The sequence below is a fragment of the Aythya ferina genome (assembly GCF_964211825.1).
Source record: "Aythya ferina genome assembly, chromosome: 8".
Taxonomy (NCBI): Eukaryota; Metazoa; Chordata; class Aves; order Anseriformes; family Anatidae; genus Aythya; species Aythya ferina.
Window position 1 is genome coordinate 6842452 of NC_140304.1, and position 16609 is coordinate 6859060.

Here is a 16609-nt window from a genome sequence, read left to right on the forward strand (position 1 = left end):
CCTGGAGTAAGGAACACATTTATACAGTGAACACTTATTTTTCACTAAAATGATACATATATGCTTTTTTTTTTTTAATAGAACTTTATAATCGAGTCAACACTTACTGCTCCTTTGAGCCATGCTGAGCATGTATTTGCTACTCTGCAGTCAGGCTGAAGGCAATGTTCGTTAAGTATATAATGGCAATTGTCTGTTTTCCCAAATTTATTTTGCAATATGTGGTACTCATCCACAAATGAATTTATAAGCACAAAGACCCCAAACAGGCATGTAAGGCTTGCCTATAAGGCAACAACTTGATGTGCAGATACATGGCCCATATGAAAGTTTCAAGGCTCTGTCATTATTATTTTTCTCTCATAGTGCACATTGCATTAAAAAAAATAATAAAAAAACACAGCATTTCACATTTTCCTTGGGCCCAATCCAAAAACTTCCACATTTCTTCATATACACATTGAATTGGATCACATAGTTTATGTAACCAAGGAGATAAATTACTTAAGTTTCTATTCTAAAGAAGGCAGCACACATCAAAATACTGACAACTCATGTTCTTTCTTTGCAACCTTCAACCCCTGTCACTGGCTTAGATTTGAATCAGTTCTAATAATGACAATATCATACAGTTTGTACTAGGAGCCTGGAATAAGATTAGAAGTACCAGACAATTATAAGCAAACATAATTAATTTGATTAATGTTACTTCAACTGTGAGATTTCACTCTTCAGAAATGCAATCGCAAAGCCGTGTATTTACTGCAAACCCTTCACTCCTACCACTAACTCCCTCAATCATTCCATTCTTACGTTTAGATTTCTAAAATCAAGAGTTGACCAAGCCAAACTTGGGTCAAAATAAGGAAATTGTACTGTATTCAATCAATTCCTTATAGTTCAAAAAAAAAAAAAAAAAAAAACTAAATAAATAACCCACATCAGTTCAGCAATATATTAATTGCAGCCAACAAAATTACTCCCAAATGATTTAGTCCAAGATTACTGCCTAAATCATATGTTTGTGATAACAGACTGAGGCTTCTGAACTGAACTCTGGAACATTTTGCTTCCCATGCTGTGAGCTGTTGTATATCTCTGGAAATGCTTCTAAAACAGTCTAAAGCTAAGTAAAATCTACACCTGCTTTAAACAGTTCATAATCAGACTGCCAGACACTACAAGTAAGCAGGAAGGCCAGGAGAATAAGAACGGTTTGCGCTTTGTTACTTTGACATTAGCATAGCAGGCAAGCCACAATGTCAGCAACCAAATTTTCTTTCACTTAACACCAGGTACGAAAGACATTGAAATTACCAAGGCAACGAAGAGGGTGATTTGTAAGAAGCAGCACTTACGTTAAGATTTCCAGATAAATGGAAAAACAGTTAGTATGAAACTTATTTTATTACCTTTTTTGCACCACAAGTTTGAGAATTATGTGGACTGGGAAAGATAGCAAGAATATCAACTAGACAGATTCTATTAATTGGCAAAGTACATAAAATAATTTAAAATTGAGAATAAATTCGGGTCTTGATGATTCAGTTGCTTTTAAAACCTTTCCTTTTAACACTAGCAACAGTCAAGAAACAACTGGTGTCTTACACACTCATTACACAAATTAAAGTAGCAAACTTACAAACAGGTAAGTAGCCACAGCCCCTACCTTTGTGGACAAGCTTCTAAGAAGTTTGTCACACCCCTGTAATCCACACACCAGCCTCTGAGCTGACTTTTCACTGTATGTCCTTAGGTGTGCTTTACACTCTCGGCATATTTTAATTACTCCCATGAAAGTTTTTCAAATGTACTATGAAAACTACAAGCAAGAGCTGTTCTGCTTCATTTTTTCCAAAGCAATACAGAGTTCTGTCACTGCAAATCCATGGCTTCCATGGCTTTCCATGGTTTCCATGCCTGCTGGCTTGTGTCTCTTCCGCTCCCAATTCTACTCAAACTACTTTTGCCATGATTACTTTTTCCTCTTGCATCTATCCAGGACAAAGTAGATGGTTCCACAGCATACACAAACAGTACTTACACTATCACTTGTCAATTTAACTCTCAAGGGCATCCTTTATAATATCCTAAAACTGAGTTATGAAATTACTTTTTCCTAATTGAATGTTAGTAAGGCTGAACAGGTAGCAATGAGGCCTGAAGGCCTCCAGTGTAAACACTACAAGTTTACTTTGTCCTCTCAAATCTCTGATGGAATGCACGTTCTTTTTGTTGCCATTTTACCAGGGGGTTGCGTACTGTACTTACTTCTGATCCTTCAGTTCTATTTTGAAATCTCCATCACTGCATAAAACAGCGTCGTCAGAAGCAGTTATCCAGGAGGACAACTCCAGCTCACGTGCTTTGTCAAGATTTTAGTGTGGTCATATATTTTCATCAGTTTCCAGGCAATTATTTACAGTGTTTGTAGACAAAGTAGCTACCTCCTTCATGCATTTGAGAAATCCCACCATTTCTTTGTTGTAAACAGTGGTAGGCCCCTAGCATCCACAGCCCTAACACTAAACACTTCCTGGATTTTAAGTGCCAAATGATATCAGATTGTGGAAACAGGTTGGTGCATTTTTCATCAGGAATTTTATATTCTTTTCATTCTAATGGGCACTTATTTGAATCGGGGTCACGCAAAACATAGATTTGCCCTCTTTTTATAAACCACTTGTAGACTGTTCTTGTTTTACAGTGTCAGTGATTCAAACAAAATAATTTCTAAGACCTCCTAGTTTTAAAGCTTGTCCCCCTGCTCTTAGGTTGCACCGTCTTTCATTTTACTTTACTGCTTTAGAGAATTTGGATATACATGCAGGAAGGCTGCAGTATAAGTGCAAACTAACTGATTGGACTAAACATAATATAGTGAATAAGCTTACAGTGAATAAGCAGCCACACATTGCTGGAATTTAGACTAGTTGGTACTGACCCCAGATGACTATTCCAAAATGAATTTCTAAGCTATCAGCAGTTTAGACAGCCTCATTCTCCAGATACACTTCTTTACTCTTTCTCTGGTGTACCATGACCAGGAAGATTAGCTCTCACAAGTTTTTCTGGGCTCTCTGACACAGCTCCAACTTCTGTCCTTCTCCCTCTGAACTCACACATCAGTAGGCATCGTTCTGCTCCTCTGGACACATAGGGAGGTGGGGGCAAGGAGCCTTCACCTAACTACTTCTGAGGATCATTGTTATATAAACATATTCAAAAATATCAAATTCTGCTTTCAATATTTATCATAATGCTATAGTGGGCTGATGTATGGGATTCAAATTCCTCCTCTCATCCATACACCACTGCAAGGTACACAAGCCAGCCCTAAATACATAATATTAAGCACTTGTCAGCATCACTTAAAGTTTAAAACATAAACAGCTAAAAAAAAAAAAAAACTATTTGCAGGACATGATTCAAATCTCTCACTCTCACCACTCTCACAACCTTCTGCAATTCTACAGACCAAAGCAGCAGACACTTTAACATCAAGTTACACAGAAATCACACCTTGTTAAAAACCTAATCAATGCTTACCATTAAATTTTTAAATTTTCTATTTTCTGCAATGTGGAAAAAGCCATCTCTTGTTAAAATCTTGATGTGTTTCACTTCGTTATTGTACCTGTGGGCAATGAATAACTTATGAATATAAATGTGTTTTTAATCAGAGGCAATCAATAGTTACCTGAGGGCCTGCCCCAGTAACACTATACAAATAAATTCTTGGGACAAAATGTATATCCGTGCCAAAACAAAGTTGACATCTAATTAACCAAATATATTTATTAAAGTACAGCTGAAGAGGTAATCTATATTCAGAAAAGAAGTTGCAACTAATTGTTCTAATCTGGAATTCCCACATTTTGCTTGCTTTTAAATTCATGCTGATAATCAATATGGAAGCAAACAAGACCTTCGTGATAACTTCTGTCCATAGAATTTTATGAACATGTTTTTCTGAAATGCAGAGTTTTAACAAATTCCTACTGAAGACAATTGCTTAAAAGAAGCAGATCTTACCACACTACAAACACTAGCTTAATTTTACCCAACATATTATACCATCATTTTTGTATACCTGTTTGCTATACTAACATTATAAAACTACTACTTCTTACTTTAAGTCCATGCATTTGTCAGCAAATTCAGTTTTCCTAAATTGACTCTTAAAGATAGTGTATGGTCATATAAATTGAAAAACTTTATTTCTTTCCTTATCAATTTCAAATATTGAGTTATTTAAACATAAATGAAAACAGAAAAACTTTCTGTAGACCTTATCCCACTTACTTAATACTAATCGCATATTCTCCCGACTCTTTGGTTCTGTGCCGCACCAGGTAAGTGCTGTTTACTCTGTTAATAAGTTCACTCTCTGCTTGTAACCTTTCCATTGCTCCTGCAAACCTGCAACACAGAAAAGTAAAATTGTCTGAGTCCTCCTGAAGGTGCAAAGATAGCTACCAAACATGCAGTGCAGAGTCACGATATTCTGCATGAGATGGTGATCTACAAACACATCAATTGGGATTGAATGCTAATTCCAGGACTTCCAATGAAGTGCAAAGAAGCTATGCAATGGCGGTGGGGAAATCCTTAGTTAGAAAAGGTCTTTTTCTTTGAGGAGGGGGAGTGACAGAGCAGTGTGGTGGAGTTCAGCTGTCCAGCAGGGTAAAATCACCACAGAAGGGAAGACAAATAAGTCACCGATTCTGCAGTCTGACTACATAAGTAGATTTGTGCCCTTGCTCCACGCCTTGCCAGTTTGGGAGGGACTTCATAAGAGGCTGTCTGTAGACACTGCAAAACTAGAGGCTAAGCTGGTAACTGAAGAGGGGGAAAATGACCTACCTTACAGGAAAACAATGCTGATTTTACCATTTTAGAAAATAATCTAAAAGCAGTCAATGTCAGAGACCACTGCTCTGAAAAATTTCCTGCTAATATATCAGTATCAGTTAAAAAAGATCTTGAAGTTATTTTATCAAACACACCAGGAAGAATGCATTTTGAAGTTTATCACACAATACAGGACTTTTGCAGCCTGAAGTAATTTTTCAGCTAAGTTTTACAAAATCTTAGAAAACCAAGACTGATCACAGTGATGCCCAATTAGAAACACAGCAAGTGTTAGAATTGAATTACAAATACAAAATTTGAGATGTTAAACATTCCATTTGGCTTGTTGTGAAAAATCAATGTTTTCATCTGATTCTGATTTCACTTTAGGCAAGCTAGAGGAACTCAGAATTCATCTCTAAATGATCAACTATAAAACCAGTCAAAGAACACAAGTGATGATTAATCTGTTCTCTCAGAATCAGCATGTACATGTATCTATTCTGGCAGCGGGCTGAATTCCAGTAAAGAGATCATTCACAACACTACATATACCCCAGACCAGCAGTAATTGTAGATCTGATACAGTGTCCTCTTACACTGCTTAGACATGCATGTTTGTTTTTAAGGAAAAGCAGAATTATTCACAAGACCAAATGTATTTAACGTTAATCCTTCTCTTTAGTTCCTTAGCATGTAAGATGTACTTGCATGCTTCATATTAAAACCATCTCTTACAATTCCATTTCAGTCCTTTGGGACTAAGGCTACAAACTTGTAAACAAAATATCAAAATCATTAAGCACATTATTACATCAGAAACACTTTTAGGCAATGCATGGTGCTGCTTTCGTAAATTAATTTGTAATAAGCAATTATCTTTCTATGACCACTTTTGTCAAAGAGATGCTTCTTATAAGATTAGACAACGACTCACCACAGCTGTGACGAATAGTCTACCGGTTTAGGAACCTAAGACAGAGGAAATACAAGAGAATGGAGATCAAGATGTTTTTTTTCTATTCAGCACATAAATTAAACAGTATTGATCTAATACTTTATTCACATAAAACAAGAGAACAGAAATGGACAATCTAATTAGTCTGGAATTCTTTTTTCATTTTAAGAAACTTAAAAATTAAATATTCTGTACTCCTCTGGAATACCACAGAATATTTTAACCTTTTTTTTTTTTTTTTTTTTTTTTTTTTTACTGTTTTTATGTTCATTTGTTAACAGAACTGTCATACTTTTTCTTTTGACAAAGCCTATATTAAAATTAGTACTTACAATAGCCTCATGGTACATTGTCGAAAAATACTTTAAAATTTGCAACAAATATACATTAACATATACAGATTTCACTCCGTGTTTCCAAGATTACGTGAGCCCTAGAAAGACTGTCTACTAGGAAACATAGTACATAATCTCAGAGAGGTAACACTAATACATGGATTGTATTCTATGACTTCATTCATACCTTCGTACTTTGTTTTACTCTTGCACTATGGAATTAAATTTTTAAAATGAAGTGAACTATAATCAGTTTGTAAAATGGATGTTATATACATATATAAGAATGTTTAGATAATTTTAATACATGCAAAAAGCACAATATAGCAGTCCTCACAAAACTCAGCATTTTATCTTATCTTGACCATCTCCCCACTGTTGCCTGATACATCAGCATTATCCTTCTCTAAAATAATTTGTGAGAAACTTGCAAGGTGTTGAAAAATTTATTTTAGTGGAAGCTTAGCACACATTTTGCAGACGTATAACCTACTGTCATGTATTCTGAAATAAGTAGTTGTGCTTTTTTTCCCCCCAGTAAAACCAATAAACGTTCTATTATTTTCTGGAACCTAAGAAGGTAAAAATTACAGTATCATTCTTCTTACAATTTTTAATGATATACAGACTGTATTCATCAGAGACTTCCAAATACAGATTAACTCAGGAAGACAGTACTACACAGGCCCAATAATACAAAATACTTGAAGTTTAAATTAATTATAACTCCCACTAGCTTGTATGCTGAATAACATGTAGCTATATACAGATGACCTCGGGTATCAACCAAGTCTTTTCCATGAGGTCACTAGACCTGACCTTAAAGTGAAAAAAAAAACAAACCCTACATACCACTGCATGTTTAAGCACTATTCTGCAGTTACAGCAGCAACTGTCCAAAGGCAGCAAGCAAACGAAGATATAACCACTTACTCGAATGCCTCTCCATCCAAGATGTCTATGATAAAATTGTCAATTACACAGGACAGTCCCAAATGTACATTTTATTTAAATAAGAAGACAGGTACTAATATGGAACAGATTGAAGTTCTTTGCGATAAAAAAGCATGGCCACATGCTCAAGTTTGCACAGCAGTACATCTATCCAGGTGTTAAAACAGTTCCTACATTAGTCTAGTTCTTGGGAGAAAAGGGGAACAAGAGACAGAAATACATTACTCCCTACCAGCACAGGCAAAGGGCCCTCAACCAGCAGTGCTGTAGTGCTGGTGCTATGCAAACCCCTCGGACATGTGAGGGCCTAACAGCTAGGTCCTACCACTGCCAGCAGCAATGGCACTAGATATTGCCACAACTACTGATGGGGTTACTAAAGCATTTCTGCCTCTAATGGTGAGACTTCAGTAAAAAAGTAACACCCTACAAACATCCTGAGAAAGAATTTCCATGAGAAATGTTTTAATGAAGCAATCAAATGGGGGTATTTCAAAGCCAAGGGGGCATTTACAGACTCTTTACATGTTGCAAGATATCTCAAATAATAAATTTCATCTACAGAAAAAATGCACTACGAATGATTTGCATTATCCCCCGTAAGACGAATTAACACATTATCAACAGCAGCAGAAAAAAATAGTTTAAAAACAAACATCCTTCATGTGTCAAGTATCCCTGCTATGTTGGAAAGAACATACAAATTTGAAGATGGTTTTAAGGCCATGCTTCAGAGCAGTTAAACCACAGATGATTAGTCCTTTTCATTTATTTTCAATAGACCAAGATATACAACAACCCTTGTTCACTGTCAAGAAATAGACTAAAATCAAATATTATTCCTGAAGCTCTTGGCTCACATTGTGCTATATGTACACAATGCCTCAAGAGAAATGAGGAAACTGTAGGAAAGCTAGGAAGGACCAGACATTACTCTTTTAGTGTAGAAAATATCTAATGACATATACTATTTACGGCAAACAGGAAGAAATTGTTTATAGGTACATCTGTGAAAAGTCTGGAATATAGATATTCTGGAGCTCAGCAGTTTTTCATTCAATATTCATTCCTAAAGTATTTTGAAATATGTATTTTATGCTGTTTCTGGGCATTTTTATATCAGCTGGTTGTAAAGACTGTTAGACTTAATAATAATAGTAAAAGTTATAGCATGTTAAAAAACCTGATCGATGCTTCAGTATCTTTAACTGCGTCATTTGTCATAACAACATGTTTATATTTCATCCTTCCAGGTTAACAGTGGTGAAGCATCAATTTTTCTTTTTGGTCTGATCACGACATCGGTTGGTAACATTTCATGAATAATATTTATTCACTCTGTAAAATTGTATTATTTTCAATACTCCTTTTAATAGTTTATTTCTCAACTTCGCAGCAAGTTTTATCACTGGAACACAACCTTCACAACACCCCCAAACAGCATTTTTCATACGTCTGGATATCCCACTTCCTCTGCTTTAAAGTATAGTGCTGGTTCCTGAAATGTTGCTGCAGTTGCTGTCAGCAATGCTAAGGTATGACTGACTGTGTGGCTTCAGGAACCCAAAGCCAATCCACAGCATGTATTGCCTGTGTCCAGCAGCACTTGTGGTGACACCAGGGCACAAGAAAACCACAATTTTATAATAAGCAAGGTATCTGGAGAAGGAAGCTAAGCTCGTAACATTTTCATCATCATCACAGAGCTGTTCTGTCACTCAATCTAGCATACCTTGTGCTTACAGAAATTCTGTGCCATCCTTCAAACAAAACTCTCAAAATATACAGTCGAGATGTCTCAAGATATAACAACGTGTTTATTCTTTAGGATCATGTATTTGTTTGAGAAACTACAGGATAATGTAAGCCTTAAAGGCATATCAAAATGTAGTCAGTAACAGCTGGTTCCATCTACTTATAAATGATTAAGTGGCATCTTGACTGCTGTAATGAAAGTAATTCCATTAATAAGTCAAACTGTTGTGAATCAAGTTAAAAAGTTAAAGCTGTCACAGCAAAGTGAGGAATATAATTTGTCACTGTTGTTATGGGTTTACATGAACTATCTCAATAAAAGGACAAACAGTGATCTGATGCACATCATCACAGAGGACAGAACGAAGGACCAAGCACGCAGCCTTTTACTGCAGTCATCACATCTGTACACAAAAATCATGAGCACACATTGTTAATTTATTTTTTTTTTATCTTGCATTTTTCTTAAGAAAATCATTGAGTTAAATAAAGGCAGGTAAGAATGTGCAGAGATGAGATTTATCACATACTCTGAATTCAAAGTTTTATTTTAGTTCCATGTGTTTTTAAGCTCACTACTCAGTGTAATCTCTCTCTCTAACCCAAAGTGACTGGGTAATAGATTAGAACCATAGCATTCTCACCTTGCTGTGGGGGAAGGAAGAAAGTATACTTGCACATAAAATGTTCTATATTCTGGAAACTCTTTAGACAATTCAATTTATTAATAATCCCAAAAGTTAAACCTACCTCTGAAACATGTTTTCTTAACATGTGCAACTTAAATCCAGTAAATTAAAGTACTACAATGCTATATTTTAAGCAATATAGAATGCCACAAAAACACAAAGGAACTAGAAATAATAGGATTTTGGTAAGGTAAGACTAATAAAGTGCTGGTATGAACTAGGAAAATGTCCTATAAATTGACAAACGGAAATGAACAACTGTACTTACACATGGGCTAGGCTTTACTGCATCACTTGGGAAGAAGCCAAGCTCTCCTGTTGTTAGATTTCTGCCCTAGAAAAAGAAAATCCCATTTTTGAGACATTATGGCAATTAATAATAAATAATACATGCACAGCAGTTTAGGACCATAAGAGTTTACCAAAGAGAACCCTCAGAATAAAAATGCTACTCTAATAAAGAGTTACTCAATGGTATTTTTTAAAAAATATGCAATTAAGTAGTAATTATAGATGACATAGATGAGAGTTCTGGGAAATAAAACACAAGGTGTACCCCAAGCCTATGTTGTAATTCCCAGTCCTGTTAATGTCTGCAGTATCTGAAGTCTTCACTAAAGGTGATTCCAATTACCTCCTTTCAAACCACTTCCACCTGAGCTGGCCTCACTCTAGCAAGAGCTGCCACACTACAACACCACAGAACCCCCAGCCAGCACCACCATGCAGTAACGGTTGCAGCACCCAGGAAATCATGCCAACTCCAATAGGAACTTAGAGCTAATAATTAATCACCAAATTCTACAGTTAAGATTTTCCCTAAATTATACAAATCACTGGAAATTGTGTGGGCACAAGAACACCAACAGAAGTCAGGATTTACTGTCTGTGCCATAGCCACAGAAACATTGTTGATGTGGGCACGCAGCTGGGAGACGAGCTGCAGCAGTGTGTTCAATTCACCAAGGCCTGAACTGAGCCCTTGGGGTACCCCTTGGGTTCCATCAAAGTTGCAGGACCACCAGTTTCCTCTGGGCTACTCAGTGCCAAATGTGACCTGATCATTACAGAGCCATGCCCATGCAGCTCTAAATTCATCACCAAGCCTTCCTGAAGAGCTTTCTCAGCCAGTCAGAACAGAAAAAGGAAAAAAAAAAAAAAAAAAAAAAAAAAAAAAAAAAAAAAAAAAAAAAAGAAAAAAGGAAACCACACCTTTCTAGTGCTAGCAAACATTCTGCTCTGACCATGCCAACCAGATCACTCAGAGCAGCATAGAACACATGGCTAAAGTTTCCAAACAGGTATCTAAAATGAAGGCATCAAAAGTTGCATTTTGGCAAATAAATGTTGTCATTTAACAGATTTTAGAGAGCACATAAATGCTTAAGCTCCATTAAGTTTAATATGCTGATGCAACATACTATCAGCACTTTGCAATAAGAGCAAGTATTTTGTTAGCAATGTAATCTTGAAAGCAACATTTATTATTTTGACCACATACCTGCACCACAAAGTTTCAGGGGAAAAATGCTTCAGAAACACTTTCCTTCTGTCTGCCTGAATTGGCATCCTTATACTGTATTTACCCCCCGGTGTGAATACCTCTGAATTACAGGTTTGACTTACATACCTCCGACAGTCTCCCATCTTAATGATCCCTATTTACCATACTAATCTCATCTGAACAGTGACATCAAAGTCAACACAGCCAGCCACTAGAAAAAATGTATTAATGAGAAAAGGCATTCTAAGCAGCACAATTAAACAATAAGTTTGTATGTGCCCACACACCATTGTTAAATATATGAATCATTTATATAAGGTGAAAGAAGCTGAAATAGATGACGTCTTGCAATGTATGTCCACATCTAGAAAACAGCCAAAGATCAAAATCTGATGAGCTCAGGGACAGAGATCTCCACTATGTTCTGACAGTGCAAGAAGGGACATCTTTTCAGATGTTCAATAGTGTTTGCAACACCATGGACATGATCGAAGTGCCACATCCTTCAAATCAGAAATACAGTCTGGATACTTTCTCCTCCAGATTTTTTTTTTTTTTTTGTCCACCCACAAGTCTAGAATGAAAGCTCATTTTAGCTTGCAGGCACTTAAACGCTTCAATCTGCACCACACTGCAACAAGAACATAGCTGTTTCGTGCCCTCAGGTAGAAGGTTGGGGGGGAACAGAAAAGCCACATTGCAGCCACTAAATGAACTGCAGCACATAAAGACCCAACCACGAGACAGTTAAGATGCAGAGCCAGCATTATACTACCTGGTTTAGCTGCTGTTATGAGCACACAGTGCCATGAATCACAGCTTAAAAAATCCAGCAAAGCTGCAAAAATCATGAGATCAGCTGTGCTCCACACATTAAATCATTATCATCACAATGCAGATGTTACAATATAGACACACTCAGAATAAAGCAACTGAGCTGTAATCCATAGGCTGGAGAACATTTTAACACGTATGCACACTTTCATTAAGTATCCTGCAGGTAGCAAGTCAACCACACTTGCAGCAGAAAATGAATCGTGAAGATTCACTTGACACACCTAAGAGAGCATTCATTGAAATGAAAAGTGGCAAGAAACTATCATCAGTGGACAAACTAACATGAAAGGTAGAGCATTAAGAAATACTCCCACTTGTCAGAAGATGCTGTGGGACATTTTGTGTCTAAATGTGTGCCATTTTGTTGGGCAAGGAGAGGCTGTAAGCGTAGCATGCATTCCATGGACGTATACCAAACCCAAAGTGAAAGCAGAAGTCATCATGTGGACAGACTCTCTCCTCATACAAAACATCACTACCACCACTGGGACACCAATTCCCCAAGTACTACAACTGGTACAAAACTCTGCCCTTACATTTTGAACAGTACCACAAATGTAATAAATGCTGAGAGAACCCCAAGAAAGGCTTTGCCTTCTGAGGAAAAGCTTTACATTGGATAACTTCAGATGTCTTTGCTAGTTAAACAAAACCAACCCCTAAAACAGAACAGGCTTTGATTTATCACACATTGCTCAAGGAAAGTGCTCACTGGAAAATGTTCTGCAGATAATGAACTGATATAAGTCATTTGGTAATGTTCTTCGGATAGTAGGTTAATTTATTTACCTTCAGAAATCCTAGCTAAACTCATCAAGGCTTGGTGTCATTCAGACAAGAAACTGACTTGTCAGATGATGGTTTTAAAATTTAAGATCTATCCATCAACTGCTCATGATTAACAGCATCATGCCACCATGCTTCACTTCTACTAATCACTTCTTTCTAGTTTACGTTTCCTGCTTGCTAATTGCTTACCGTTTGATGAGTAAGCATTTCATTTCCTTTGAACACTCACTGTAAAGACTTAGGGTCATCATAAAAGCAAAAGCAACTGACTGGACAGAACTGTTTTTAATATATATATATATTAAAACATAAATAGAATGTAACAGTATATGTGTGCATGTGGATACTTGTATTCATATATATTTATATATATAAGGGCCAATGAAGCCCTTCAGTCCATTTCTTCCAATGACACGCTCAGCATGACTAGAGGCTGCCTCGCTGCTCTTGTGCCTGTGTTAATGGCAGAGACATTCCCAAGTCAAATGACACTTCTGCTATTTGCAGACTCCTCCCTGCTATTTAGCTATGCAACGTGCAGCAACTTCAGTGGGCTTGCACAGAGCTAGCATTCCAGGACACCTAAAAAATTATTAATTATTGTGTCCTTAGCCCCCCCCCTTTTTTTTTTTTTTTTGGTTACTGCAAAGAATCTGGTGAAGAAAGACATGAGTTGGATGGAAAAATCACAAACTGAAAGAAAAGAGCCCAGTTTTCACTTTCAGAGAGCACTTCTACAGTGCTGCCTCCCCAGCATTTCAGAAGACATTGGGTACCTGTGAGTTCAATACCAGTTCATTTGTGTGTATCATAAGCATCATGGCTACAGGTAAGCATGTTGTAAGAACCACATGAATGCTGTCTGTATTCAGATTACATGCTATACATGCAACAGGCAGAGAAGTATGTTCAGTAAGAAATACTGACTACCATTAATATGAGAAAGAGACTTTTCAAAGAGACCCTTCAAGATAAGGGTTTTAAACTGCCTACCAAACAAGGGGCATTGTAACATACACTGAAAATCTTTACCCAATATACAGCTATGATACCACAATGTGAAATTATTAACATCATCTCCTATTAATGAACTGCTACAGCCTACAAAGCTGCACAGTAAAATCACTCACTTTTCCAATATAGTCTAGCAATATACAGATTCTATATATATATTAGGAACTCAAAAATTATTGGTATTTTAAATGAAAGTAATTAAAAATCTATCCCTTTAAAAACATTTTGAACCAGCATCAGCATTACATGGAAAACACGAAACCAGGATAAAAGCAGTTTTCAGACCTAATTCAGGGTAGCCCTCTATTGAATTCCTTTCATTTAAATTCAAGGCAAAGCAGCACAATTCTAGAGAATGCTTAAAAACATCCATCCAAGTTCGGCTCATTTATGAGAAATTCTCTGAACAGACAAAAATTGCAAATAAAGGAAAAACCAGACACACAGCGCATCTACTCAGGAGCTCGGGGAAGACTTAGGAACAATTTAAGAGAAGTTTTCTGATGTATAAATTAAGGCCCTTATATTCTATCATCGTTTCATCTGAGCAAAGAAGTGCTTCAAGCTCTTCCTCTTTCCCTCCTACTTAGCTCCCACCTCAGACTGAAGAAGCTGAAGTCTATGTTCTCTCTCAACTTCCAGTCCTTACTTCCCTTGTTTGTTTGTTTTGCTCTTCCCCCCAAAAAAAAAATATCCACAAATGCAACATTTTAACATGTTTGAGTAGGAACCATATTCCAGACCTGCTCCTTTCCCAGCAAAACCAAGTTTTGTTCTGCATGCTCTCTGGGCAGAACAGTTGCTGTTAGCTAGCTCTAAGCTGCTCCGTCTCAAAGCATGCCCTTTCAGGATTAGAAAGCTTACCTCCTTCTATCTGCTACACATTGAGCCTTTAAAATACTTTATCGAAGCCAACACCCCTCGTGTTTTGGGGTACATCACCTGACTATCTGAAAAGCCTTAAAATGAATATTGTCAGTTTAGCTTGAGAAAACTACTTTGAGCAAAGACATCAGATTCATATTTCACTCTTTTAGCAGCAATCACACAGTAACTCCTAGTTTTCTGCAAATATCTTCCCAAATGAGAATTATGCTCCATATTCATATGGAAAAGATAAAGAGCTCATGCTAGTTCCTCTCCACATTCTGACTTTTTTCACATAGCAGCATCATTTTCCATTGTCCCAGCGGGCTGTCATTACATTGCAACATAGAAAAATTAATTCTCTCTCAAACACAATTTCCAGTTTTATATCATAAGTGTATTTACAACATACTTAATGTCTTCTGGATGTTTACAGCAGGACTACTAACTACTGAAGCATTAGGAAGGACATCTGTATTAGCAATTACTTGATATGGGTTTAATTTGCATTAAAGAAAAGCTGGTTTTGAGAATGGCAAGAATCAGCTCAGGAATTACCTGTACTCTTTTGGCATACTTCAGAACGACGACTGCCTGAGGATGGTGGGTAATTACAGTGGAAACCAGCAAAGCTAGAATTACGTTATATCTTATGGCAGGCATCGGGGCATCCCTAAAAGCCTGCCCTCAGGTTAAGCAGCTACCAGTTTACTCAGAGCAAACTCTGGAGAGGAGAGAAATGCTCATGTCCACAATAAAAACAAGACTACGTCAAAAGGTACACTATTGCAGCTGAAGCACCTAGTAGTGCTTTGGTTAAGGGTCTGAAATTTCCGTTTAAAATGTCAAAATTTCCCTCCACCCACCCACTCTCGATCTCCCCCACCCCTTTTTTATTTTTAATTTCATTCTGTAAGTGAGGATAAACAAGCAACACCTAGGCAAAGAGCATGGCTCTTCCAGTTCTGAACCTTGACAGGAAAGAAAAGCAGTCATGCAAAATGGGATACAAGAGGATCAGCACAGGACCATCCTTTTTCTACACAAGTGTTTACTGAGAACAGTAAGATTACTTGTGATAGCAGCAATCCCCTTGCACCTTCTCTTCAAAGAAAGCTCAGGTTTGAATGATACTAGTGGGGAGGCAGAAAGCAAATGCACAGAATACAGAAATATACCCCCCAACCATCTTATTGTCTCTTTGATCGGTCAGATGGTCTCTGAGAAGGCCATCATAGAAAAAAATCCTGCTTCTGTTTTCCAGGCTGTGCAACAGGAAGATTCATGTTTGTGTATGGCCTTGACTGACTGCAGAATTACCACAGTAACTGCTATACAGTCATTCATGCAAACATTAACTTCACAGAATTTTGATATCTGTCAAAACACATTTGATAGTATTGCTTTCCAGCTGCAGTTTAAGGTAAGTATTGCTTAATAACTTGGGGTGTTTGCTATACTGTAAAGAATGAAAAAATTAAACCACAAATACTTCTCTATTACAAGAATTTGAATTTCTAAAATGAGCAATGGTGCGCTTAAAAATCCATTCCTATATTACTGTTTTGCAGGTCAGCTACAAGTTATTCTAAAACACCTCTTGAATAAAATTTAGATTTGCATAAAAATATGTTTTGAAGTTTTCTTAACATGCATTTTAAAATACAGATGTTGTCACAAGTCTTATGAAAACCCTTATTGAGCAGCCTGTGACAAGACCGCTTGTTGAGGAAAAGATTTCCTGAGTGATTCTACTGAACAGGAGAATTTTTACTAAGATTCAAACCTGTTACTAAGGCTTCTGAGGAAAAAGCCTCGCCCACTTTATAGTTTCTGCTAGCTGAACACAATTTGATTGTAGCTAAATTATTTAACATGATAGGTACAAATAACATTGACGATAATTCCAGTAGATTGAGTTGATGTATGGATGGATATGGACATAACAATAGAATTGGTCCCACAAGGTCACAATAATTTTGGTTGTATGAAATGTATTAGTCTGATAATCTACTTGGTCAATTGATCCCAAATCAAGAGCATGCTTAAGAAC

At 36.8% G+C, this 16609-nt stretch overlaps 1 protein-coding gene across 3 annotated transcripts in view; it reads right to left on the reverse strand.

Moving 5' to 3' along the window:
* Window positions 1-16609, reverse strand: part of VAV3 (vav guanine nucleotide exchange factor 3) — a 162470-nt gene that overhangs the window by 14504 nt on the left and 131357 nt on the right. For all 3 annotated transcript variants that reach the window (XM_084527441.1, XM_084527440.1, XM_084527442.1), the window contains exons 21-24: window positions 9814-9879; window positions 5792-5826; window positions 4306-4422; window positions 3550-3637 (exon numbers count right to left, since the gene is read on the reverse strand). In XM_084527441.1, coding sequence (XP_084383567.1) covers window positions 3550-3637; window positions 4306-4422; window positions 5792-5826; window positions 9814-9879 — 306 coding nt within the window. The remainder of the gene's footprint in view (window positions 1-3549; window positions 3638-4305; window positions 4423-5791; window positions 5827-9813; window positions 9880-16609) is intronic.